General features: G+C 42.0%; 2 protein-coding genes across 5 annotated transcripts; one reads left to right on the top strand and one right to left on the bottom strand.

Annotated features, from left to right (window-relative positions):
- Positions 1–56: 56 nt before the first annotated feature.
- Positions 57–21,211, top strand: RRP7A (ribosomal RNA processing 7 homolog A). 4 transcript variants are annotated; one of them, XR_006417118.1, is made up of 10 exons: positions 57–765; positions 1,535–1,707; positions 3,747–3,889; positions 4,679–4,804; positions 5,440–5,563; positions 6,580–6,677; positions 7,621–7,819; positions 9,741–10,010; positions 19,879–20,028; positions 21,053–21,211. XR_006417118.1 is itself a non-coding variant. In XM_044455509.1 (8 exons), exons 2-8 carry the CDS (start codon positions 1,644–1,646, stop codon positions 9,824–9,826), a joined length of 840 nt encoding a protein of 279 aa, XP_044311444.1. In that variant the 5' UTR covers positions 57–765; positions 1,535–1,643; the 3' UTR covers positions 9,827–10,178. The 4 variants fall into 4 exon arrangements, 1 of the variants encoding a protein (XP_044311444.1); XR_006417117.1 differs by having other exon boundaries at positions 19,879–21,211; XR_006417116.1 differs by lacking the exons at positions 19,879–20,028; positions 21,053–21,211 and adding an exon at positions 12,428–13,457.
- On the bottom strand, positions 11,140–24,181 carry SERHL2 (serine hydrolase like 2). The gene is made up of 12 exons (XM_044455508.1): positions 24,120–24,181; positions 22,602–22,751; positions 22,396–22,509; positions 18,953–18,994; positions 18,361–18,380; positions 18,113–18,181; positions 15,362–15,474; positions 14,126–14,205; positions 13,459–13,493; positions 13,035–13,099; positions 12,765–12,849; positions 11,140–11,744 (listed from the first exon to the last, which is right to left on the bottom strand). The coding sequence occupies exons 1-12, from the start codon at positions 24,124–24,126 to the stop codon at positions 11,625–11,627; spliced, it is 900 nt and encodes a 299-aa protein (XP_044311443.1). The 5' UTR covers positions 24,127–24,181; the 3' UTR covers positions 11,140–11,624.
- Between the last annotated feature and the right edge of the window lie 1,142 nt (positions 24,182–25,323).

The raw sequence follows: 25,323 nt of genomic DNA, 5'->3' as shown, positions 1-25,323 counted from the left end.
TATCAGAATGAAAAAAGAGCTTTCCCTGAACTTAACAACCTGTGGAGGCTGTCTGAATGCTTTCTCGTCGATGGAGGAAATGCTACTCCCAAAACAGGGAAAGCATGTCACAGTAAGAGGGTTCAGAACAGCCTTCTCCACAACACTTTGTTTTATGTGCAGGGAAGTTCAGTGTGGAGGATATTTAAAAAGGCATAAAATAATGATGTCTGTGTTATTTAACTCTTCTTTATAAGATGGAGCAGTCTGTTTTGCATGACTACACTTTTAACTCCATGCACTGAAAGGCATTTTCACAGGGCTACCATATGCTTATTTTACTTATCAGAAATGCTCTATGGAAGCTCTAAGACACAGACATTTTATGACTCTTTGACTGAAGGATACTCAAATCTTGTAAAAAATACATTTATAATTATTTTGAGCAAGGGAAAGGAGGACTTTCAAAATTCAAACCAGTGGCTGTACAGAATGTCTGTTTTAGGCAAAACTTTGGCTAAATCCTAAAGGTAACTAAACTACATATGTGATTACTATTGTGCCCTAGACACCACACTAGGGTGTTGATATTTAACCCTAACTGTTGAACAACTTTGTACCTGAACTTAGCATTTCTGTATTTGCCAGCCTGCACCACAGAGTTGATTACAAAGAGCACCCTTATCTTGAAAAAGGACCAGTTGGTTATAAACTTTCATCCCTGCAGCTGCACAGTATTAACAAAGCTCTGGAGCAACAATGCATTTCCAAGCAAAATAACCGGAGGTAAAACTTTTTAGAAGAATAGTAATTTGTGCTCAACTATTCACCTGAAAGTGACATAGTCAATAGTATTCACACAGTGTTCTGGAAACTGCTGGTACTTCTAGTTAATGTAAAGACATGAACGGAACAAAGCTGGGAGGGGGGGTTGTTTGTTTTTTGCTGTGCTGAGAATTTTTTTTGAAAAGTAAATGTATGCACCTATATACGCTAAAACACAGGTACTAAGTTAAAAGCTTAAATTCTCATCAGAGACTTTGTGCTTAGAATGCTAGCATTTTGCTCTCAGATAACAAATCATGACTGAGCCAGCAGTTTTGCATATTTTCTTCTGTTCAAATGATTCTGACTGTCTGCTTATGGGAACAAACCACGGCACAAACCACTGCAGAATTAATTGCAGGAACCTGTTTCCAGAACTTAACTGTGGACATCAAGCACAATGTTCCCAGTATGACTAACCATCTCGTGTGACTAACCTGATTGATGGTACATACCATTTTAGGACCGAAGACTCTAATTCTATGTCCCCCTATCCCGGGAGTCATGCCCGCCTTACCTCTCAACACTCGTGCATTATAGGAGGGTATACAACCGGGCTGCCCGCGATTGTGCTACTACTCTCCATCACCCCTAGCCGCTGACCATGCTGGTTGAGCTAATGGGTGTTTTAGCCGAAAACCTTTAGCAAGTGCCGGATGGTCTACCTGTTCTAATTTGAAGGCTAAAAACTGAAGAGAGTTTCTCACCAAATCTGAATCTCGTTTCCTAGGAACTTGGCTCCCACCCACTCCTCTATCGGGAAACTGCAGCTCCCAGGAGCCTTTGCGGTAAACAGTAGATGACGAAAATGTGACGTAACTTCCTGCTCGGAACGTAAGATGGCGACTGCTGCGAGGCAACGTGTGAGCGATGTAGTGCTTGGCGCACATTTAGGATACACGGGTGAGCGGAGTAGGGCTGGAGGTGGGGCAGTCATTGTTCCTCGGGGCCGGAGCGGAGAATCCCCGGGGCGAGGGAGCAGGAGGCCTGATCGTTTGGGGCGGGCTCGCTCTTTCCTGCCCGCCTCGGCGCTCGAGCGGCGTCCTGCGCCTAGTTTCTGTAAGGCTGTTCTCAGTGAGCTGTTAAACAAGAAAACCGTGTCGCGCCTTAAGCAAATTTATCACTCGTCCTTCTCATCGTGTTGTTTTCCTCTTCCAGTGGAAGGGAGAACTGCCCATTGAAATACGGGGAAATCCAACATTCCGGGTTTCTTCAAAATGCCCTCATCCCCGAAGACATGGTAACAGCAAAACGTATTAGCAGCAAAGGTCCAAGTCATTGTTCTGTAGAACTCGGATCCTTTGGGAGTTTTATTTATTAGTTTATCCCGAATTCTAGGCATCTGCCAGAGACTGAACACTTATTTGTCCTCGGAGGATGACGGAGGGAGCAATTAATCTGACCTCTAATGCAACCTGATTGGCTTGTATAGGGCTTTTCAGCTGGAATGCTGAACAAGAATCAGCCTACATTTGAACTGTGAAATTAACAGTGAACTTGGTTGCCACACTCTTTTAGCGGGAACTCTAGCAACAGTGGACTATATTGCAAGTGTGTACAATGATTCTCTCAGTCTCAGCCATCCTGCAGTATTCAGCGTGAACCACACTGCAGGGCTCTTCTGAGCCACTCTGCCACTGCAACCCTTCTCCAGCCTGCAATATGAGGATAATGAAGTGTATTTGCATGGGCAGGTCATTTTCTAAATACCAAAAACTAAATAAGTAAACCTGGGCATGAATAAGAACTGAATTGGAAAGAAAGCTCTCTTCTTTTGCTACTACCTTTTGTTTGGGGTAGATTAGATCCAATCCATAGTTACATTAGAATTCTTCTTTGATGTCTGTGGATGATGTTCACTAAACTAGCTGCTCAGGAAGAACCAGGAACTGTTGTGCTGTTATACTGAGATGGTCTTTTCCATCTCATGGTGGTAAAACTGCTTCTAACTCTGAATTAAAAAGGCAAGTAAGATTGCACATAATGGAGTTTGTTTATTTTTAGCTTTGTACATTCATGTACCATTATTCAGCTGAATGACAGTTTATGTAAAAACAACTGCCACCAACCCAATACCAATAAAATTAGCATGGAATGTTCCTCAACACCAAAATGCCCCAACACCCACATTCCTTCATATAGAAGATGATGGAGAAAAAATACAGTACCTTTCCATGGACCCTACGTGGAAGGCTGAAGAGGGTGACAGGATTGGCCTGGAGTATTCAACCATGAAAAGTTCTACCTGCAGCCTAAAAGTAGGACACCACAGACAGTTTCGACTTAATTAGGAGCAAAGCTAGATGTGCAGAGGGAACCATATTTTAGTTCACATGTCTGCCTAGTTCATTTAAGATACAAGGGAGAGGTCAATATCTTAAAACAAAAAATGTGTTCTAATGAAGGGAATTACACTTTCCCTCTGCTTTTCCTAACCATATCCTGTTGCCTCAGATACTTTTGTTCCTGGCCTGTTCTGATCTTGGCAACCAGGTTGAAGAAGGAAATATTCTGAAGCAGTATAGGTTGGTGCAATATGGGAAGCTTCCACTCAGCTTTTGTCATAAAAAGTAGACCCACTCTTACCTCCCCTAGTCATGTATAGAAATGTCAATACACAAATGTCACATCTAGTTTGGACTGGAGTACCAGATCTTGGTGTCGTGGTTCTTCTGCATCGTTCAGGAGAGTGTATTCCAAAACATTCCCATAAGTTTGCAGGAATTTTCTTTAGACGATTTTGCATTTCTGAATATCCAGGATAACTGGATTTTACAGAGAGATGGTAAAGTAGTAGTCTGGTTGCAGGGGGGCAACTGTGTTTGTTAAATTGGCTGATTAGTATGGATGGTGTCTGCAGGTGGTGGTTGTTGCTATCACAGTGTACTTTGGGATATAGTCCTTGCTGAAGTTCTTTGATAATGAAGTATTCTTTCTTTTAGTGATTCCAGTCAAATTTTCTGAAAAGCATCAGTCACCTCATTACCTGTATGTGAAGGAGCACAAAGTCAGAGAGGACACAGATCCTAACAGGCCTCAAAACCGCACTCTTTTTGTCTTGAATGTTCCACCATATTGTACAGAGGTGAGCATATTTAGAGCTGTAAAAAGGTTACAATTATTCCTAAGATACAGTAATCTTACGAGCAGGAGAGCTTGAGTCTTACCTGTGTTCTGGTTTTGAGAAAAGTAACTAAAATGTTCCTTGTTGCTTTTTGTAAAAGCATATGTTTGAGGTAACAAACATACACAGTTCATAACTTGTGGGATGTAGATCCCTGTTTCCTGGAAAACCTTGGATTGCCTTTGTCATTCAATCAATGAACTGCAGTCTTGATTGACCAAGTTACTTGGGATAGTTGTAGTATAACTTTGTAGAGGACCAGGATACTTTTGTTTCCATGGGAACTCTAGTAGTTAATTGTCTTTGGAATGCAATCGACAAGAGAATGAAATCTGAAGCAGGAAGTCTTCATTCCAGGTTTCATCGTAGTCAGACTTGTTGTTATCCCATTTCTTTTGTCTTGCATGAAACCTGAGGTGGCATACCTAGTCCTCCACACCATTTTATCATTACAATCATAATCCTGTGAGGTAAGCTAGGCTGAGAGAGAGAGACTGACCCAAAGCCACCCAGTGAGCTTCATGGCTGAGTGGGGACTAGAATTTGGATTTCCCAAGTCCTGCACTTTAAGCAATATGCCTCTCTGACTCTTAGTTAGCTTTAGGTAAGCCGCTATTGTTCTGTCTGAGTTTTTCATGCATATGAAATATAGAAATAATCATTCTAGCTTGTGGTATATCTATTTATATATTATAGAATGCCTCTTCAATAACCAGGAATTGTGCTGAATTTTAATATTCTTGCTTGAAGGAATGTTTGTCAAGACTGTTCTCCGGCTTCTGCTCTGTACAGTCTGTGGAGATGTGTGAAAAGCCAAGGCTGGGCGAAAAAAGAGAAGCACCCAAGTCCAAGTTCTTCCATTCTAAGAGACCTTTGGTAAATCAAGAACGTTGAGCAGGGGTGGGAAAAAGCAGAGTTATCACCATTTCACAACAAGGAAGGGAGTACCCTTAAGAAGCACCAAAGCAAAGACTTCATGACTATCCTTCTCTTACATACTCATGGGCTTCTTTAAGACAAGTCTGTAAGTGGTTGCTTGTCTGTGTATCCGAGATAAAGAACTGCATGGCAGAGAACTACCAGATTGGCTCAGACGTGACCTCTCCCCTTTCCTAAGCACTATAATGGAAATAGTGTTTTAACAACAGAGTGGGGAAAACAGAACATGCACTGCCTACAGCATCCACGCCATGATTTTGTGTCCAGCTCTGAAAGATACACATGGATCTCTTTCTTTCTCTTCCCTTGTACCCCCACCCCAGTCCCCATTAAAAATCCAGCTGCATGCATTGAGCTGAGCTGTGGAGGAGCCTGCATGGCGTGTGCACTCTCTGTGTCTCTCAAAAGAGCCAGTCTGTACAAGAGACGGGTCTGACCTTCAGGGGGAGGAGGTACAAGATGAAGACAACAGAGCAGCCAATAAGAGCAAGGGGTATTTGACTGCCACCTTGTGCTTTTCTTTATGCATATGCAAATAAAGCCAGGCCATAATAGTCAATTTTGTTTCCTAGGGCTTCCAGGTTGCTTATGTTGTGTTCAAGAGTCCTGCTGGGGTAAAGGCTGCCCAGTCCTTATCAACACAAGAGCCCCTTGTGATCTCTTCAGACAGACATCCCCTCCAAACTGGCATTCATAGTAAGTAAATCACAGATGCCTAGAATTCCCCCCTTTTTCCCAAATCTGGCAAAAAGGTGTGTAGGGATTTCATTTTTGGCTGAACGTAGTACACACTGACAGGTCTTGGACAGATCAGGAGAAGACCCGAGTTCAACTTTCCATTTGGCCATGTTCACTTACCTTTGGTCCTTCATCATCTCTTACGTTAACTTCTCTCATAGAACTGCTGCAGTGGCAGGGTGGAATGGAGCGAGACAGTGTGAACTCTTTAGAGAAAATAGATTGGGATACAAAGAAATAAAATACTGGTGTCAGCCAACTTGGGTGCTCCAGTCTCAACTATATTAGTTTCCTCATCCTATTTCTTTTTTAAAATTCTCTCTGTTCTAGGCATATTATTTAACCTGTTCTTACCCAAATATAAGGACAGACTTTTTCTCTCTCCCATTCTCATCCACTGCCATTACTAAAACCAAGCAAGAGAATAAGGGACAACATTGGCAAACAACCCAGTAATCCTGACAGCAAGTTTTGAAGCATTGTCAAGGTCTGCAACTCTGAGAAGCGAATACAGCACTACGATTCCTGTCTTGCCTTATGCTGTGATGTGTCAGGGAATGCCTTAACAGGGAATGCCTTAAGAATAGTGGCAAACTGAGAATAGAGGAAATCAAAACTTACTTTAAGGAGACAGGACCTTTGTTGTAGGATTGAATTCCATTGCCAGGCAATAGGCTTGTGCAATAGCATTGGTATTTCTTAATTATACTGACGATTAAAACACCTACCAACACATCACTGCTCACTAGCATGAGAGTAAAGATGTTCACATAAGGTGTGATACCTACAAATAGTAGTAATTAAGCTTCTAAATCTTTCTCTTTCCTTCCTCACTGCTTTCTTTTTTGAGTTCATACAATTCAGCCATGATATGGAGTGTATGAAGAAGTCTTGGGTTACTAGAGGGTTGCCCTTACCTTTTTGCCTTGATAGTTATTCCACTTCCCAAGTAATCGCTTTTTTCCCTATCTCAGAATGGATTGCCAGGTATGCAGCTTCAATTGTGGATCCTGCTGAGCTGAAGGCAGAAGTGGATGCCTTCATGCAAGCCTATGACCAAAAGGTTGCAAAGGTATGGACTGCTGTAGATGTAACGGTATGAACAAAGTATGCAGTTCTCTGTAAGTGTCCTTTCAGTCCAGCTTCTCCTGTATGGGTTGGTTTTAGTTGTGGCTGGACAGAGAGCCAGTAAGGTGTAGGGAATCAGAACTGAGACCCCCCCACCCCAACTCCACCACAAAGCCTTGGGCCAGTCCATCTAACTTGCTCTATCCTGCATCACCATTTTTAATGAGAAGAAATTTGATAAGGAATACCATTTTTGCCATGCTTTGTTCCTTGACTGGAATTGTAAGATATAATGTAATAAACACAAAGCTATAATAGTGAAATCTTGTTGGCAGGCATAATGGAATTTTTTTCATTCATTCATTCATTCATTCATTCATTCATTCATTCATTCATTTATTTTTGGATTTATATCCTGCCTTTTTCCTACAAAGGGCTCAAGGCAGCTTACATCATTCTCCTCCTCCATCTTATCCCCACAATAACCCTGTAAGGTAGGGTGGGCTGAGAGTCTGTGACTGGCCCAAAGTCACCCAGTTGGCTCCATGGCTGAGCAGGGACTAGAACCCAGGTCATCTGAGTCCCAGTCCCAGCTCTTAACCACTACGCCAGACTGGCACAATATACAATTGCTGACACTTGGCTTCATCAGGATCATTTTTTTTCGAGTAAGGGCTGTTTGGAGGATCATATCCCCCATGTGTCCTAGCGAACAGTGCAGTCCTGCTTACATCAGCAAGGCTGTTTCTGGCCATTTTGCATGTGGCAAAGGGCCTGGGACTCAGCCCTTCACTCAAGGGCTGTGAAGTTCAGGCAGAGTGTCCCGTGCGTAACAACAGTGTTTCTGAATTAAGAAAGCAACTGTGAAATCAAATAGCCATTTTTAATAGCTTGAACTGCCCTGGTCTTGTCTCTATTGTCTTCCCATTTTCCTTTTACTGACATAGGAAGAAGCCAAGGCTGAGGAAGAAGATGGTGTCCCAGATGAGGAGGGATGGGTGAAAGTGACAAGGAAAGGTCGAAGGCCTGGAATCCCATGGACAGAAGCAGCCAACTTGCGAGCACTGGAGAAGGAGAAACGCAAGAGAGCATGCAAGGAATTGCTTAACTTCTATGCATGGCAGCATCGTGAGACTAAGAGAGAACGTGAGTGATTGACTGTCCTGCTTCAGTGGGAGCTGAGGCTGGGAAATGTTAGTGGATAGGAGTTGCTGTCTTCTGATTAGTATTTTTTCAGTGGAGTTAAATCATTGGCCACTTGTAGAAGTTTTTAAAGTTCCAGTGTTCTGTTTCAACAATGGAATTTTCTGCCTACTTACTTGCTCAGGACATGTGTATCTACACGTCTGTAAACTGCATCTTCTGTGTCCAGAGAGTAAACTTTAGTAACTTCAGATTGCTTAATCTAGATAGCACCCTTGTATTTAGGAGACAACAGGAATGACTGTAGCTTTTCCAGAAACTAGGTTTTATTGAGAAAGTATACTAAAACAGCAGTTTAATTCTTAACTATGAAGGCTGTCCTAGAGATAGGAATGGAATAGAAAGTGATGTTACAGTGAAGCAGTGGATATCTTCAGTTTCTAGGAGAGGGAAGAAGGGGAATTGCAGTGAGAATTATTTAAAAAAAACTGACCAAAGGGTGGGACTGTGAGAGTGCAGTGATCCTTAGTCCTAGGGAGACTTCAGAAAGATCATAAAAAACTTCAGCTGTGACAAGATTTTATTGGACTGAATCTACCAAAATCAGGAGGGCAGAAAAAGAAGACTTAAAGCTGGAATTTCAGACTAAGTTAGGTTATTGTTAGATTAAGGCTGTTTTCTGGAACTACCCTTACATCCAGGGGTTTGGAAGAATGAGCTACCTAGCTAGGGGCATCTAAAACTTAAGAGTGTCTGCCAGCAAAGTTCACTAAGGGCACACTTGAAGGATTGTGGGAAACACATTGAGGTGATGGCTTCTGAAGCTGTCATAGTCTTTAATTAAAAGTGAAAAAATCATAAAGGAATAGCATGGTCCTGGAAAAGCAATTTTGTTCCTGTTTAACAAAGAAGAGTCTAGCTTTTAGGTGGAGTTCAAACTGCTTCTTCTAAAGGACTCCTGAAATCTTAGAGTTCATCATAGCCAATTGATAAGAGATGCAGTGAACTATCCATAGTTTGAAATGGAGGGAGAAACAACCCAGAGTTTTAACCAAACAACTCAGAGATCTGGGTTCACATACCATGATAAATCAAAAGCATGATTTGTTTACCAAAGCAGAAATACAGAGGCAGCAAATGCACAGAAAGCAATGTGAGCATAGAAAGCAATTTGCCTGTTGTGTAGCTTAGCCAGGGTTTGTGATGTGAACTCCATTAAATGTGTAAATTAGGTGGCTGAATAATGCTGTTCAACAAGGTTATATTTGTTAATTCTAGACACTTTTGTATAAAACAGCTGTTCAAAGCATGAAATAAGGATACATTTTTCATAAGGCTATAGCCTCTAGCTTTTCAATGTTTGCATTAAATACTCCAAAAATATATAACCAACGACTGGAGAATGGAGGGTTTTTTTTCTGTTGTAAAGCTTTCCTTTTGGGGTGGGGGCTGACAGTGAGCAGGGCTAGAGCCAGCAATGGGGCCATCCCTCCCCCTTTCTTTCCTACCAGTGTGATGCCCTGTGAGGTTCCTATTGCTCTTGCTTAGGTATGGTCACTTTTGAGGGGGCTCCATGAACACCATTCTAGTCTAGTCTGCTGATGACACAGCACTGACTGCACTGGATGTTATAAAAGCATTCCTTTGCCTCACACTTAACCCATTTGAGGATCTATTTGCTTAGTCTTGACAGAAGCAAAGGCTGACCACCATCCAATGTTTGATTTGATGTCTCACTGTAAGGGCAACACCACTTGAATTCCCCAAGGTGGTTTCATAACATTCCTGAAAGCAAATAATCGCAGAATGGGTGTCTTATGTGCATCAGAATGGTGAAATGTAACACAGGTAAATTTTCTTAATGTTTTATTCACCTATCCTTTCTTGTCCAAAATATTCTCTATTGCTTCTTCATGTCTTTCAGACATAGCTCAGCTGAGGAAGAAATTTGAAGAAGACAAGCAGAAAATTGCACTAATGCGTGCACAGCGAAAGTTTCGGCCCTACTGAGTTCTAGAATCTGCAGTTCCCAGAAGAGCAGAACTGCTGTAGGAAGTGCACAGACAGAGATTTTCATGGGACATTGAGGAAACCAGCCTTGATGTCTCCTTTTCCCACTGACATATCTCCTGTGCTGTAAGAAATGAAATGCTGTAAAGCTAAGAAACAATCACCGTTTGCTAAGACTATACAGGTGGGAATTCATAAGTAGGTATCTCTGTGCCTGACGGTTGTGTGGACCATACTAACATGTGCCTGGCACAATCTTGACTTCAACCCACATAAGAGGACTTTGAAAATAGCATTTTGCATGCAACAGGCACGCAGCTTCAGTTGTAAATAAATGTCTCTAAATGCTCCAGCATGCTTTTCTAGTCTATCTTCATTGAGCTGCTGCATTTTAAAGCATGTGTTTTGCTGGAGTACTTACAAAATATCAGGACTACGTATCCAATGAAACACTTGCAGTGTACAGCACTGCTTTGTGATGAAAGTGGTGCAAAATGTCGGTGTTCAAAAAATAATGGGGAAAGTGGGACGTGTACTGCAGTAGCAGAACAACTGAGGGCTGCTATATAGGTAATCCTTGCACTCCTGTCTCCTTTCTTGTGAAAAAACTGTGGGGCAAGCAACTTGCTTTAGAGTTCTCAATATGATGTTTATTTGTCCCTTGAATGAAAAACCAGGAAACAGCATGGCTAGATAAAACCTGCTCGCTCTTAAAATTGACTTAAAACACTTCAGGTAGTCACAGAACAAGACTTCACATTCCAAAGATATGGGGAGGGTTGTACTTTTCTCTTCCAGTTCTTTGCTACATAAGGCCTGACTAGATTTGAGACTGTCATAGTGTACATAGTGGCTGAGTATAACACGGGTTAGCTTTGAGCGCCAAAGAACAAGTCACAGATTTGTTCCTATATAGCATAAGGAAAACCCATTTTGAAGAAGTAAAACCAGACTGCTGCAGGCACAGGCAAATTGTTTTTGGTCCCCCCCCCCCCCCCCACGGAAATGACAATGGCTGGAGGCTAGTAGTTCACTCTGTGGAACATTCAGCATGTGCTGAGGGGGGATTAATTTTTAAAGTAAACTGTTATCTGTTGTGGTGAATCTACATGACAAAGGCTACAGACCAGTGCATGTTTAGAGAGGAAAAAGGGTCCCTGTGTAACATGCCCTATGAAACAAGGAAAAATCTCCAATTTTGTCCTCCTTCCATCAGCCGGTACTATTTATCAGTGAAGTAACTTGACAAAGTAGTTTGAAACTAGGCAGAGCTGTTTTAAGGACCTAGAAATAAACTTTCCTAAAATGCCTTCTTGACATTACAAATTAATTTTATTTTCTGCGCAGCAGAAACAGCTGAAACTTCCCTGATTGAACAGGTGGCTGTTGTCTGTTGAGACCATAAAAACGATCGTCTGTGGTGAGAACTCTAATAGGAAGCAAAGTGATGGTCAGAGACAATCCTCCAAATCAGCTCATATGCTCCCACTCAGTGTTGCATATAGCCAAACTAAGACATTAAGGAAGAAATTAATCTGACCGCCATCTGAAGAAATAGAACACATGTCAGCAACCAAGGAGCTTTCCCTAGTTTAAGGCACAATCTTGCCATATGAAGTAGATATGGCTGTATGTTCATTCCCACTCTAGGAAGCTTGTATGTCTACGTTAATCCCTGTACAAATTGTCAATGCTATGCCAAAAGCTTTAGTAGGGAAGACAGATGAACAGGAATCTCTGAAGAAGACTGGTTTCTTCATATGTAGTCCATCTAGGTATAGAACTGCTGTGCTGGTGGTTACAGATTGGCTTTGAGGGTCTGGCCCTTATTTAAGAAAGTGCTGATTATCCCAGCTACAACCTCAGGCTCATTCAGATGAACAAAATGATTCCCAGCAACTTTGACAAAGTGGAAATGCTAAAAGCAAGAGAGAAAACAATGAGAAACAGACTATAGCACAGAAACTGTAGGGATTTGAAAGAGAAAAACTGATAAATATTATTAAAATGTATTTATGACGTCTGTATCTCATAAAGCGTTCTGGTGAGCTAACATAACAAATGTAACACAAATACTGAATATAGAAATGTCAAAATTAATACACATTCAGAGCACCCCAAAATTACACAGGTGATTAGAGGTCCAGAATGCATGAGTTATTTACAAGCCTGGGTCAACAGGAAGCACCAGCTTTTGTAAAGAAAGCCTGAATAACGTAGAATTTTTTTGTATCAGGCAGCAGAACCTTGGAGTTGTTCAGTAGTTTCACTGAACTTTTGAAATCACTTCTGTTCAGTGACGGCTTAAAAAAAGAAAAGGAAGAAACTTAAGGGCCAAGTCACTTTCATCAGAAGTGCTAACAATGATATGCTAGCATAAGCTACCTCTGGCAACAAGGTAAGTAGCAGTTGCTGTTGCAATGTATTTTCCAGGGAAGCCTGTTGAGTCAGCAAATGCTATTGGTTTTGCACTAGAGAAAGTTTGTGCCAGTGCAATTTAATTTACCTTACTGTACTACCAAGAATGATAATGGCCCAAATTCTGCTATTCATATCCATCATGCAAGCTTATTTTACTGATCTTTTCTTCTTTCTGTCCAGGCAAACAGCAGGTGCATGTGGGCTACTGAAACTCTGCATGATGGAAATCCTTGCTCAAGCTGCCCTGTTTCCTTTTTTCTGTTACTCTATTTGCATATTAATAGTATTTCACTATAGCTCTTCAAGCCCATCCCAAGAGGCCTAAAGGTTATGCGGAAGAGGCAATTCTGCACCCATTACCCAGCTAGTCATCACAACTGTCAATACCTAGCCCTTCACCTGCATCTTGCTTTGCCTCCTGAGACATGCATATGAGAGAGAGAAGCAGCTGCATGTTAAGCCACTTCAAAAATACATCATGCTAGGAAGTACCCTCCAGACTATGCAGTTCACTCACCTCTTTTAGGAAGGTCCTGTATAGTTCCAGGCGTTGGTCTAGAAGCGTTGGTGAGTGACCTTTGGCAAACAGCCCATTTTGTGCTCTAGAAAGAAAATTTCCAAATCTTAGTTGGCTTAGGAACAACAGCAGTGCTCTACAAAGTGTTTATTTAGCTATATCCCTGGAACAGATCAGTGGAGTAGTAGATTTTTTTCTTAACTGCCTGTACCCCCACCCCTTTCTCTTCAGCGGAAAATCAACAGACAACAGGCATTGCGAGTCACTTACATAATCATCAGTACATCAGCCTGGATTTTTTTCAAGACATTCATATTTTCATCTGCAGGCATTTGCTACATACGGAATATAAAATGACATATAAGCAAGTCAAGCAGACAAGTCTAATCTGTAGGTTCAATTATGTTACTCAATTGTGCTGTTTGTTTTACAAGTAAGTTCATCTTCAAAAAAGTGTTGTAGGGTAGGCAGAAAAAACTGGAAATGAAACGTTCCCATATGCTGCCATCCAGCAAAATATCTTCATAGCAATTCATTTGACAAAGTACTGAGGCGGAGAGACCAATATGTGTGAGGCCAGTTAAGATGGCTCAAGCCTGAAAAGGACTAAGGGCATGGTTCATCTGTATCCAACCTGCTAAGCATTCTCTAGGTGGAAACACAGAAATAAAAATAAGACTAGAGCACAGCTTACCATACTGACTCTCACATCTCTGTTATAAACTAAACCTGCAGAACAAGGAAAAAATTAGATCCCAGATTTTGTGAGATACAAACTTGCCCATGGTTTATTTTGCTAAAACGGTATTACTGAAGGAAATCATTTTCACAGTAAAGTGGAGGGGATGGACCTGAAGGATGGAAGCTTAAGGGTTGGATCCAAATTTAAGCAGGTGCAACTGAGCTGACCGAAAAGGGTTCCCAATCACTTGCTCCCCATGGCAGCTCAAGATTATTTTCTACAGAGATGGGAGAACTGTAGTGTGCAGGAAAGTGGGGGAATTCTCAAAAAATAGAGGCACCTTCTGTGAGCAGAGCTCACCTCATAGCAGGCTGATCCTGGATCCAACCCTTAAACCAAGACCAAATATTTAACTACACTGTACTTCAATCCCTGCATGAGATCAGCTGGGATGTTCCAAGACTTAGTGTCAGACCATTGGTCCAGCTCCTCTCCTTGGGTAACTTGCAGCAGCATAAGATAGGATTCTACAACAACCTTGGACCACAGATCTTGTACGTAGAGATGGCAGCTATGGGACCTGGAGCTTACGGCATGTGAAACTACATTGCTCTGCCACAGACTATGCTCACCAGATGTCAGGTTCACTACTGCACGGACACATGAAGTATCTTCTTACCTCCTAACACTTCAGTGGCCCCTCGCTCCAGTATGATCTTTCCACTCTCTTCAGTTAAGTGTCTGTTTGCCTCTAATAACCTATGGAAGTCAAGGAGAAAGATGCACAAGTTGGCTACTGAATAAATGGGTAGGAAATTGATTTTTGAAAGTGCTACACACTACTAATTCCATGTGGTGTACTTATTAAATTTTCCACAGCCAAAACTTTTCCACTAAAATCTGACTTATCTGTAATCAGCCCAACTGCTTGTTTTTTTTAAGTTTTGGTTTCTCCTATGTGCAAATTCCTGCTTATTTGTTTCATCCAGACATGTTCTAACTCTTTCAGCTAAATTCCATTTCAGAGAAGCTCTTTGTGGACTGCATTCCAGCAGTGGATGAGGTAAAAAGATCAGGGTCAAAATAGCAACATTACCAGCATATTCTGCATATTAAAGCTCTTACTGCCAGTAACAAAGCCTTAGTTGAAACATTTCAACTTTTTAGAATGGGGAGAAAATGGCACAAATGCTGGGAAACTGCCTTAGTGGTCAGCAGATGGGGGAAGGGAGGTAAGGCCATCCCAGGAATCTGACACGGCTGGATTTGTGCCTGGCCCTAGGGCTTCCACCGCTTTGCTGTGTGTACTCTTTCATCCAATTCCAAATCCCCAACACTGCACAACTCAACAATTTAACTGCATTCACAAAACCATGCTAGAAAGGATTTCCAAAAGCTACTACTATGATACGTACTTCCAACCTTAGACTGATGGAAGTCAGAAGTAAGTCTGAGCAGCTTTGTTAGCATCTTGTGCTGTTGGCACTACTGTGCTGCCTTGAATACTTTCTGAAAGCCTCCAGAAGTGGATGCCAAATAGGTCCCTGAGTTTGGTGGATCACTGATAATCAACAGCAACCAGTTACATCTGCAAGTTTTGTAAGTTTGTTTTTTAAACTTCTGGTAGAGAAGATATTCAAGTTCTGAGCACCACATCTCTACTGTTTCTGCATTTGAGCTTTCAAAGCCAGTATCCTAGCTGTGGTTATGTCTGTTTTATGAAGGCAGAGGAACTGCAACAAAATGCCTTCATGATGCATTTACAGTTCCTCATACTGAGAAGCAGAACTCTCAGAAAAACAAACAATGAGAAGGTCAGCTGCTGGATTAAACCCAACAGCACACACTTGGCAGACCACATCTTGCCATACTCCAGTACAGGGCATGAAGAACAATGTCCAAGGAGAAAACTCACCTCTGAAGTGCCTCTTGAGGACTGCGCACTTTAGGGGACTGGGGATGGTTGGCCTCGGCATTCAGCAAATTCTCAATTACGTCCCGCTTTAACTTTAGCATTTTCTCCCAGTTCTATAAATCACAAGTAATTATTCATTATATAAAAATGGAATCAATTAGCTAAGGAAGTTGTGGGCTCTCCCATGCTAGGGGCATTCAAGATGCAACTGGACAGCCATTTAAGAGGAATGGTTTAGCCTGGAGTCCTGCACTGAGTAGGGGGTTAGACTGGATGGCCCTTTTGGACCCTTCCAACTCAACTATTCCATGATTCTATGACTTTCTATAGTTCCTTGGAACCTAAGCCTCTCAAGACACAAAAAGCACCACCAGTAACCAGGAAGACCACAACAAAGCAGCTTGCCAGGATAATTATGGCCACTGGCCTTCCTCACCCTTGATAATTGAATGAGGTGATAATGAGGCTTCTAGTTTATTACTGTTCCTGACAGATTAGCTTCACCTTAAGAGGTTTGAAGATATGAAAACAAAGCAAATCTCTCTTTACAAAATGCTTTTTCAGTTATATGTAAACTAACTAGCTACAGTACACAAAAAGTCCAAACTAAAAATAAGGCAAGAGAAAAATAGAGCAGAATTTGAGCTTCATCTGTGGCCTACAACCCTTGCTGTCCCTGGGTGAAGTCTTTCTCCAAACTGATTTGATTAGACTTACTGAATTTCTACTTATGCAACTCACCAAAGTAGTTTACAAAAAATCAGAAAGCAAGTATTAAAAACAAATACAAACTCAGCAACAAAAATACAATCTTAAAAACTGTTACAATTTAAAAAGTCAAACTGGAAAGGTGCATTCTTATCTCATTCCTGAGTCATAACTCCAAGTAGATTGTAGGGTGTGAGAGAAAGTCATGTCCCACTCATGCAACAAATAGGTGTTTATGAGGAAGGCAGTCTTCGAAAAGGACTTCTACTGATCTTTGTAACCGAGCAGGTTCACACAAAGATAAATGGTTCCTCAGAGAGCTAAGCCCTAAGCCCTACGACTTTAAAGGCTACCAATATTATTAACTGAGCCAGGATATCAATTGGCAACCAGCAGAGACCTCCCAGTACTTAACTGTGTGCTGGACACTTTTGGACCAATTTTAATATTTTGGACCAATTCAAGCATCCAAAATTCAAGGCTCTTGCTCAGCACAGAAAATGCTGCCAGATCAGTCTGACTCAGGAATGGATTCAGCTGGCACACTGGCTGTAGTTGCGCCAAACATACTTCTCAACACTGCTGCCATCTGCAGCCACAAGAACAGCGAAGGATCTAGGACAGTGATGGCGAACCTTTAAGAGACCAAGTGCCCAAACTGCAACCCAAAACCCACTTATTTATCGCAAAGTGCCAACACTGCAATAAAACCAGAATATGATGCTGCAGATTCAAATATCTCAGGGGGAGAGCACAACATTAAAAAAAATCTGTCTCTTAATTAGAACATCTCTTTGCTAAACCTTAAGATATTAAATTCAAAAATTAATAAAAATTCAATTTTTCATAAGAAAACTCAAAGTTAAAATCTTGTTATTAAAAACGAATGCACTAAAACTCACAGCCAGTCCAAGCAAATACACACACACATATCTCCGTGGCAGCGCATTGACCAGCCATGCGAAAGCTTGGATGAGTTGCAGCTAACAAGTTGCAGCTCGTGATGTCATCGTCTGATGCTGCTACTCCTTTCTGAGCATGCAAATGGCCCCTATGTGCACTGTTACCCGCTGCTGGGGTGCTGCTGGGGCGACTTGGCTCACGTGCCAACAGGGAGGGCTCTGCGTGCCTGGTGTGGCACGTGTGCCATAGGTTCACCACCACTGATCTAGGATCTCTTCCTAGCTATGGGGGAAGGAGACCTTTCAGGGAGAAAGAGACCCCATCCCAAACAGGTTGATTCCCAGTTCCTGAGCCAGGCTTTTCATTGAGTGGCAGCATTTTTTGTTTTTTTGGGATTTAATCTCAGCCTTTTTGAGGTTAAATCCCAAACTTTATGGGATTCCTCCTATTCAGACTAGCAATAACACTTCTTTGCAAAATTCCATCTATTTCTAATTAAAAGCTAAAGCTTGCATTTAATCTGATTGAAAAGTATTCTTTATTAAAGGTCAGTGCATTTTACTAGTTGACCCTAGGCACTCAGAAATGAGCATCACAGAATTCATTCATGCTTACTCCCAGGTAAGCATGTATAGGCATGCATAAATAATACTAAAAAAAGTTGGGACAAGACTCACAATTTTACTCAAAAATATCTTTATAATACTCAATAATTTCAACAGCAAATAGGAAAAATGAAAAAGCTGTTAGAGCAGCCCCCTACTGTATGTTTTTAAATATGGGGTGAGCTCCATTTATAATAAAGTTGATATACAAAAATAAAGGGGCAAAATAAGTATTAAAATAAACCGATCTTCTGCATGCAATACAGAATGGGCCTAAACCCAGTTCCAAGTGTCAGAGCAAACAGCTTAGTGGTGCTTCTGCAGCACCTACAAAAGCATTCTGTTCACTGTAAAGAGGACAAAGACATTTTTGTACTCTTCTCTTGCCATTATCACCCCTCATCAAGGATGGCAGGACTGGAACTGTCTCCCATCCACCCTATTGCAGCCTATTCCTCTGATTAAATATAACCTCCTGTCATGGAGACAATTTTATTATGTCTTCCAAATGTAAGGAAAGGTTTTGTAATCTAACCTGAGGTATTGGACCAAATGATTCCACCAGGATCAGCTTGTCTACCATTTCAGGGAAAATACAGGAGAACTAGGAAGACAAGGGATGTGAAAGGATGTTTAGTGTTTTTATCCCAGACAACACTGTCATTTCTATCACTTTTGCTAATGGTATTTCTTAGGTTGTTTCTGGGTTCAAGACAAAAGAAACTATGTCCCAAGGAGAAAAGAAGCTGCAACAGGGTGACACCCCATGAAGTATATACTCACCATGCCACCAACTATTCCACCTGTACCAAGCAAAAAGAAGTGGAGCTTAGTATGCACCCAAGTCCAAGGCTACTACCCATGTGACAGTGAAGCAGAGAATTTCAAACCCTGCTCCAGCTGGGCTGGCCCTTCCTACCCCTACCCAATTCCCAGGGCCATCAATCACCAACCACCCTGTGGTAAGGATTCAAGGAGAGCCAGGGGAAGACAAGAATCAGAGGAGGTATCTACCCCTTCCAGCAGAGCTCTCCTCTTCCCTCAGAGACCATCTATCTCCCACTGTCCTGTGGAAGAATCCTGCCACACTATAATACATTGATACTGTGTACTGGCAAAGTGTGTATGAATGTGTTTTGATGTTGTTTACAAGGCAAAACTGCTTGCAAAGAACCACAACTGAAAGGCAAGAGCTAAACTATAGCAATAAAAACAGTAGCTCACGCACCCAGGCCTCCCAAGAGAAGAAACACACTGGCAAGGAGAGAATAAAATGGAAGACTTAAATCCCTGAGAGAAATGTTTGTGCAGCTTTCAAAAATGTGGGCTGGAAGTTGAACACGAAAGAAAAATAAGGCCTTCAAAGGTCACTTACCGAAACTGTGACCTATGAGGATAAATCGACTCCACTTCAACACTAAAATAAATAAAAGGATTTTTAAAAGAAGCATCTCCCTTAAAACTGAGAGTCTGAGTTAAGACCCAAACAGTCCATTCCCCACATGCTATACATGGGCAGTAACACTGAAAGAGAAATATGAGCCCAAATTGTAATGCAATGTAATAATAAATAACTGTCCAAATCAGCCTTCCCTAGTCTGATGCCCTCCAGATGTGATGGTTTACATCACATAGGATAGGATGCCACAAACAGTGTCCCTTTGTGTTGCTCAACAGAACATGATTAGGCAACCCCTTAGTGAAAATGCCTAATTGCCTCCTTTGGAAACCAGATGGCCGATAAGATGCTTCACAGGAAAGGACAGAATCGAAGGCAGGGCTGCATTGGAGATGATACCAATCTCACAGCAAGAAGCCACTCTGTAGGGGCAACAGTATCTCTTGAATTTTAACAGTCATTATAAAAAATGAACAGAACTAGTTCATCCTGTGTCAAATGGAAACAAGGGCAATTTTTTTACAAAAAGGAAAATAACAGGCTCAGGCACCAAAGTGGGTCAATTGTTAAATCATGTCACATTGGGGATGGGGGGAAGTTACTTTCCCTCAACTTTTAGATTCAAATATGTAGCATGGAAAAAGATTCATAAAATGTTTGCATGAATCTCCCACAAAACCTTGCTCCAATTATCCTTGAACTTGTAGTGATTTGCCACACATTGTTTCTGCCAACCACCTGCTGGAAAAACTGATGAAAAAAAATCAGTGTTTTATTCTTACAGCTTTGGGGGTTCGTTTTATTTGTTAGAATGACTGCAGAATCTGAAAAACTGCCAGTAAGTTTCAGGGGTTCAAAGGGACCCTGCAAAGATTCAGTTACAGCTCTCCACCTCATTCCAGCTGCCACAGGAAGCTCTGCAACGTCTCCTTTTCCAAAGCTGAAGAGGGAAGAAAGGCAACATACTGGTGGAAGGCATGGGAGGGAGAAGGAAAGACATGGATTCACAAGACACAGAAGTTTCTTCATCACCTGCCCCTGCCTACTGGAAGGTAGAAAAGCTACATGTATTGTAGGGTTTTTACTGGAAGAATGACACAGAGATTGGTAACATTCAGTAAGTAATCTAGTAAAATTCCTGTGTCCAAAAGCCAAAACAGTTTCTTGAAAACATGGCAAGGCCTTGTGGCCTTCAGCTTGTTAGGAAATGCACTGCAGATCATTGCCTTGAAACTGCCTTCTCCAATCCTGATGGATTCTGCAATGCTAGGGAGAACTTTATAAAATCCATGAAGTCTTGTGCCTAGTAAAGCAGGCACTGTCTTTTGTTCTTGGCCAGGGGAGAGGAATGATGCAACATTTGCCTAGGCAACCCTTGGAGACCCACAGAGCATCCCTCAGTCTACTGAGAGAATCAGCAGGCCACAGAAAAGGGGCATGTTAAGTTTTCTTTAGTGTGCATCTCTATTTCACCATAGTACTCAGTAAACTGTCCATTTTCTTTGACAGCTGGTTTCATTTCTTAAGTATTCTTGAATCCAATGTGTATCGGCTGGACCAAGCCCCCACAATTAAAACAAAGGCCTATCTAGCTAAAAACAAAAGTGGATGCACAGGACACCATACAAAAAGCCTCTTTCCTCCTCCTGCCCTGCTGGATTCTTGCTGGCAGGGCTGTGGATAGGCAGAGGACTCTAAGCACGGGGTATAACCATTTCCAACCACTTCCACGGCTTTTGATGTTTAGCCTAGAACTTCCACTTGCTATTCCTTGTGAGAAAGGATCATAGAAGGTAAAAATAAATTATTTTGTCTTATTTAATAACTTTAGAGACAAAGTATTTGTTTTGATTACTTTCAAAAGCTGTTTTACAGCAGTGGACAGACATACTAAACTCCTTTACACACCTCATCCCCCCACCCCCACTGAACCTTCCTTGTACCTAACAAACCGATTTTCCAATGCATGAAGTTCAGGCTGAACTTACTAGTTCTGCTTCTGGGTAATTCTGGCTTTACTAGGTGCAAGACTTCAGTTGCAACTCTCACTAAACCCCTTTCTCTATGTATTCACAGATACCTTCAAATAAAAGACTGGAAGCTGCCTTACAGTTGGCCTGTGTTGCCCACTACTGTCAATAGGCTGGTTTGCATAATTGTGCTGGTCAAACACAATCAAATTTTACCCCTGCAGTCAAGATGCTTCTATGAATTAAATGAATGTAAAATGCAAAATTGCACTTGCTCAATGCTTTATTTTTTTTTTCATCAGGGTGAGCAAAAAATGTTGTTGTTTTAACATAGGACTGCAGACCCATCTTCAAAGCATGGAATGGTCATTAGAGAGGAGACACAAAGAGATGCCAGTTGTGTGCTTCATAGCTGAAATAATACTCATGGGCCCCCATAATTCCATGAAATCCAGGGTCTAAAATTATCTAGTTGCACTACTAAGCAACCCAAGGTAATATTTATTGTTTCATTACTACTGAAATGTGGCTTATTTTAGTTTCAGCCAACCTCCTGAAGTATAGTGTATATTTTCTAAAGCCCATGAGCAATGGTTGCATTCTGGAAAGCTATAACTTCTTCCACGCTCTCAATATTGATACAACAATGAGGATGCTTAATGTCTGCTGACTGGTTTAACTCTTTTACACCAACACTGATTACTATTATTACATTGCATACATATTCTGCCTTTTTTTCTTCTTGTAAGGAACCCAAGGCAGGTCTCATAGTTTTTCCTCCACTCCATTTTATTTCCATAACAGGTAGGTTAGACCAAGAGTGAGTGACTGGCCCAAAGTCAACCTATGAGCTTCATGGCCAGCTTGGAACTAGAAGCTGGATCTCTTAGGTCCCCAATCCAACCATGCCACAATGATGATCATATATCAAGAGTTTGCAGAAAATACAGTTGTTTGCTCATGCAAATATTATGCATCCTGAACAGTTTTGAATGGGTTTTAAAGAGTTTAATGTTTGTCTGATTAAAAGTAGGACTAAGCCGTGTTCTTTTCTTTTATAACTTTTCTTTTATAACTTTAAAAGAACTTCTTATAACTTATAACTTCTTTTATATCGTTTATATTTTTATTTATTTTATATTATTAATTTTAATTTTATATTGTTATTTTTATACTGTATTGTATTTTATTGTGTTGTAAGCTGCCCCGAGGCTTCGGCAAGGGGCGGCATAGAAATGTTCTAATAATGATGATGATGATGATGATGATGATGATGATGTTTGGCCTTGAAAGGAGGCTGATGAGGAATAAAACTGAGGCCAGTGGAACCAGGAGTAATCCTGGCTACTTCTGATCAGGAAGAGAAAGAACTTGTCTGTTTGTAGCCAGTAACAATGCACATTCAGACCACTGATAAACTTTTTGTATGTTCATATGCTACAAGCTCACCTGCTACCGTCCTGCGCACATCTTTTACATAGTCCAAAAAGTGATATGGAAACCCAGCTGGCCGGTGGGATGACAAGCCATGCCCTCCAAGATCTATTGCTATGTAATAACAGTCTGAAACAGAACAACAGAAAGAGGAACACATCACAAAACAATCTGCATTCCGGTATATGAGAGAAATCCGTAATTAATTAAGGGAAACCCACCTCTAGGGAGTAAGGGAATGAGCCTGTTGAAAGTGTTTGCATTGTCCAACCAGCCATGCAAACAGAGCACAGGTCGGCCTTGTGGAGAGCCCCATGCTTTGGCTGCAATGTGGCCCCAGGGAACCAAGAACTTCAGCTCTGAAACTGTACCTGCAATGAAACAACTGCTTTCATCACACCAGAATGCATCCAGTAAAAGTTAAGATGTTTTTAAGTGCCACTTAGTGGTACTGCATAGCCAGCAAAGATAACCTTGCTCATATCTCATAAACAACTGAACTCAACCTTGGTCCTGTAAACAGATCCTGCCCCTCTTAGATAGGGAAAAGCACTAGAGGAGGCCCACTTGGTCCTTCCACACTGCAGAAGAATGGAAAAGGTCATCCTTTTAGGCATGCATTCAATATTCTCTGCCCCTCAGAACTGAGTATTTCATGAAGTTGAGCTTACACTGGCTGGGTAATGTATCTTTTTCATTATTACTGATTTATAGTTTTATAAGCCTCTATTAGTCTTCTCCAGTCTAGCACTCTCCAGATCTTCAACCTGCAACTCTCAACATTCCTGATCATTGGCTATGCTGGCAGGAGCTAAAATTCAGAAACCTGAAGGGAAATAGGTTGGTGTAGGCTGCTCTAAATACATTTCCATGCACAGGCATTCCTTTCTGTCTCTCTCCTACTCCCACTACCAAAGAAATAAAAAATAAAAAAGGGGAAAGGGGGAAATGAAGTGAGATTTTTTTTCTACAAAACGGATTTGGAGCTGGTATTTACTATTGGCTTCCATCTGATGAAGAGCCAAATTGGTCTCAGGTTTGGCAGACTTGGTCTATCCAATAGTGTGCCAGTTATACCTGACCGCAGGGAAGATCAAACTTCTTCTTACAGACACTGGAACACTTTTAACACTGTTAAAATGCAACAGGAACCCTAAGATATTTAGACCACTGAATAAAAGGAGTTGTACGTTCCAAACTTTCAATATGAGTCTCTTTGCAACTATAAGGCCACTCAACATCCATGTTTACTGCCCATATCGTAAAGACTGTATCACAGGAATATAACTTTTAAACACCAGATTTAACTGCAATTACCACGGGTTTTTCAAGAACAGAATGTATACTGGCCACAGGACCTGCCCACACAGCAACTCCTGCACTACGTCCACGACTGAGCCCTGGCATGGCGTTTTTAAATCAGGTCCATGGAGGACTTCGCCCCAAATTAAGCCACGCTATGGCCTCCCAGAGACTTCGCTCGCTCACTGTGGGCACCCAAATGCTAACAAACAACAGCGCGCAAGGACAGCCTCGGCCGACAACCCAGCAAGGCCTACTAAACAAGCCCATTTATGGGGCGGGTGAGTATCGTAAATACTCCCGACCGTTCACCGGCACTGGGGGACTCGCAGAGCTGTATCTGCAAGCAAAATTCTCTTTCCACGAAAGCCGCCACGGACCAGCCCTGAGTGCAACCTTCCTTCCGGCCACAAAGCTACCACCGCAGCGTGCTTTACCGAGCATGGCCGAAGCGCGGGAAGCGCGAAGCGGGACGCGTCACCGTCCGAACCGCAGGACGCGCCCCGCCCTGCCCTGCCCTGCCCTGCCCTGCCCCGCGGGCTTGCAGGACGACCTCGGACCTGCCGTAGCCCAGCGGCGCTCCAACCCGCTGGCTTAACACGACGGCGCACAGGGGAAGGCGGCTTTGCCGTCAGCAGTGGCCGCAAGTCCAAAGGCGGCTCTTTTCTTGTTGCGAAAATGGCGTCAGTTCGCAACTTTGCTCCCGTTTGCCATTTGGAGGCAGCCTCTGATGGGAGGAAAGTGTGGGACAAATCCCAAGCATGCGTACTCTGAAGTAAGGCTGAAGCAGTCCAGGGGGGCTGCCTCCGAAACTGTCACTTGCCTAGAGGAAGCCTCGTTACGTGCTGCGCGGCTTATCTCGACGTACTGGCAAGGAGGTTTTGATCCAAAGGTTTACATTTTGATCAGTGGATGGAAACGGAGGTAGCTTGAATAAGCAGCATAGAAACAAACACCAAGAGTTGAAAACGCCACTTATCATTTTAATAAAGCTCGCAGTCTGCAAAGTATTTCACTGGGTGAGGTGCAGTGGTGCTGCCTCTTGTGGAATACCTTCCCGCAGAGAGGTTTGCTCAGTGCCTGTGTTGTGGTCTTTTCAGCATGAGGTGCCCATCTTTTTTAAATACTATGTTATTTTCGCAGTTTATTTAATCTTAGAGACAAAATTATTGCATGTTTAGGAAGAAAAAGTCTAAAAGCATGCTGGGAGTTGTGGGACTTTTTCCTATCTAAAAATACATAGGATTGTGCCCTTAAAGACATTTAGGGCTTTTAACAAAATTTTTGCCATTCTTAATGTTGTAGGTTTTATGCCCACATATGGCACTATGGGAAGTGCATGAAAGAGAAGTGAAAACTGACTCATGTTTTGGGCTTGTGAATCTGTAGCACTGGTTCCCACTATCCCAGGAAACAATGCCTTTGATTATTATGGTTCTGTGCCCCTTAATGGCCCCTCCCTCTTGCAAATGCACAAAGAATTCTGGGACTTATGAGAGCATGGCACAGAGGAAAGCACAAAACTCTTTGGTCTTCAACAACAGGGTGCACTTCATCTTGGGTTTTTTTACGATGGGACCGTTATACATATTGGGTCCCTGCTCAGGGCTTGTTCTGTCTGGCAAGTGTGGTCTGTTCTAG

This window comes from Varanus komodoensis, unplaced genomic scaffold, assembly GCF_004798865.1.
Source record: "Varanus komodoensis strain SLA01 unplaced genomic scaffold, ASM479886v1 scaffold8, whole genome shotgun sequence".
Taxonomy (NCBI): Eukaryota; Metazoa; Chordata; class Lepidosauria; order Squamata; family Varanidae; genus Varanus; species Varanus komodoensis.
This window is presented reverse-complemented; position numbering and strand designations above follow the sequence as displayed.

Excerpts from the sequence above, each read along its gene's own strand:
- RRP7A (XM_044455509.1), top strand. The coding sequence starts at position 1,644 with ATGGCGACTGCTGCGAGGCAACGTGTGAGCGATGTAGTGCTTGGCGCA. Across the intron at positions 3,890-4,678 it reads TTCCACCATATTGTACAGAG|GAATGTTTGTCAAGACTGTT; the intron begins GTGAGCATATTT and ends TCTTGCTTGAAG. Across the intron at positions 6,678-7,620 it reads ATGACCAAAAGGTTGCAAAG|GAAGAAGCCAAGGCTGAGGA; the intron begins GTATGGACTGCT and ends TTACTGACATAG.
- SERHL2 (XM_044455508.1), bottom strand. Across the intron at positions 18,995-22,395 it reads TGTGCGCAGGACGGTAGCAG|TGTTGAAGTGGAGTCGATTT; the intron begins GTGAGCTTGTAG and ends TATTTATTTTAG. Across the intron at positions 13,100-13,458 it reads GAGATGTGAGAGTCAGTATG|CAAATGCCTGCAGATGAAAA; the intron begins GTAAGCTGTGCT and ends TTCCGTATGTAG.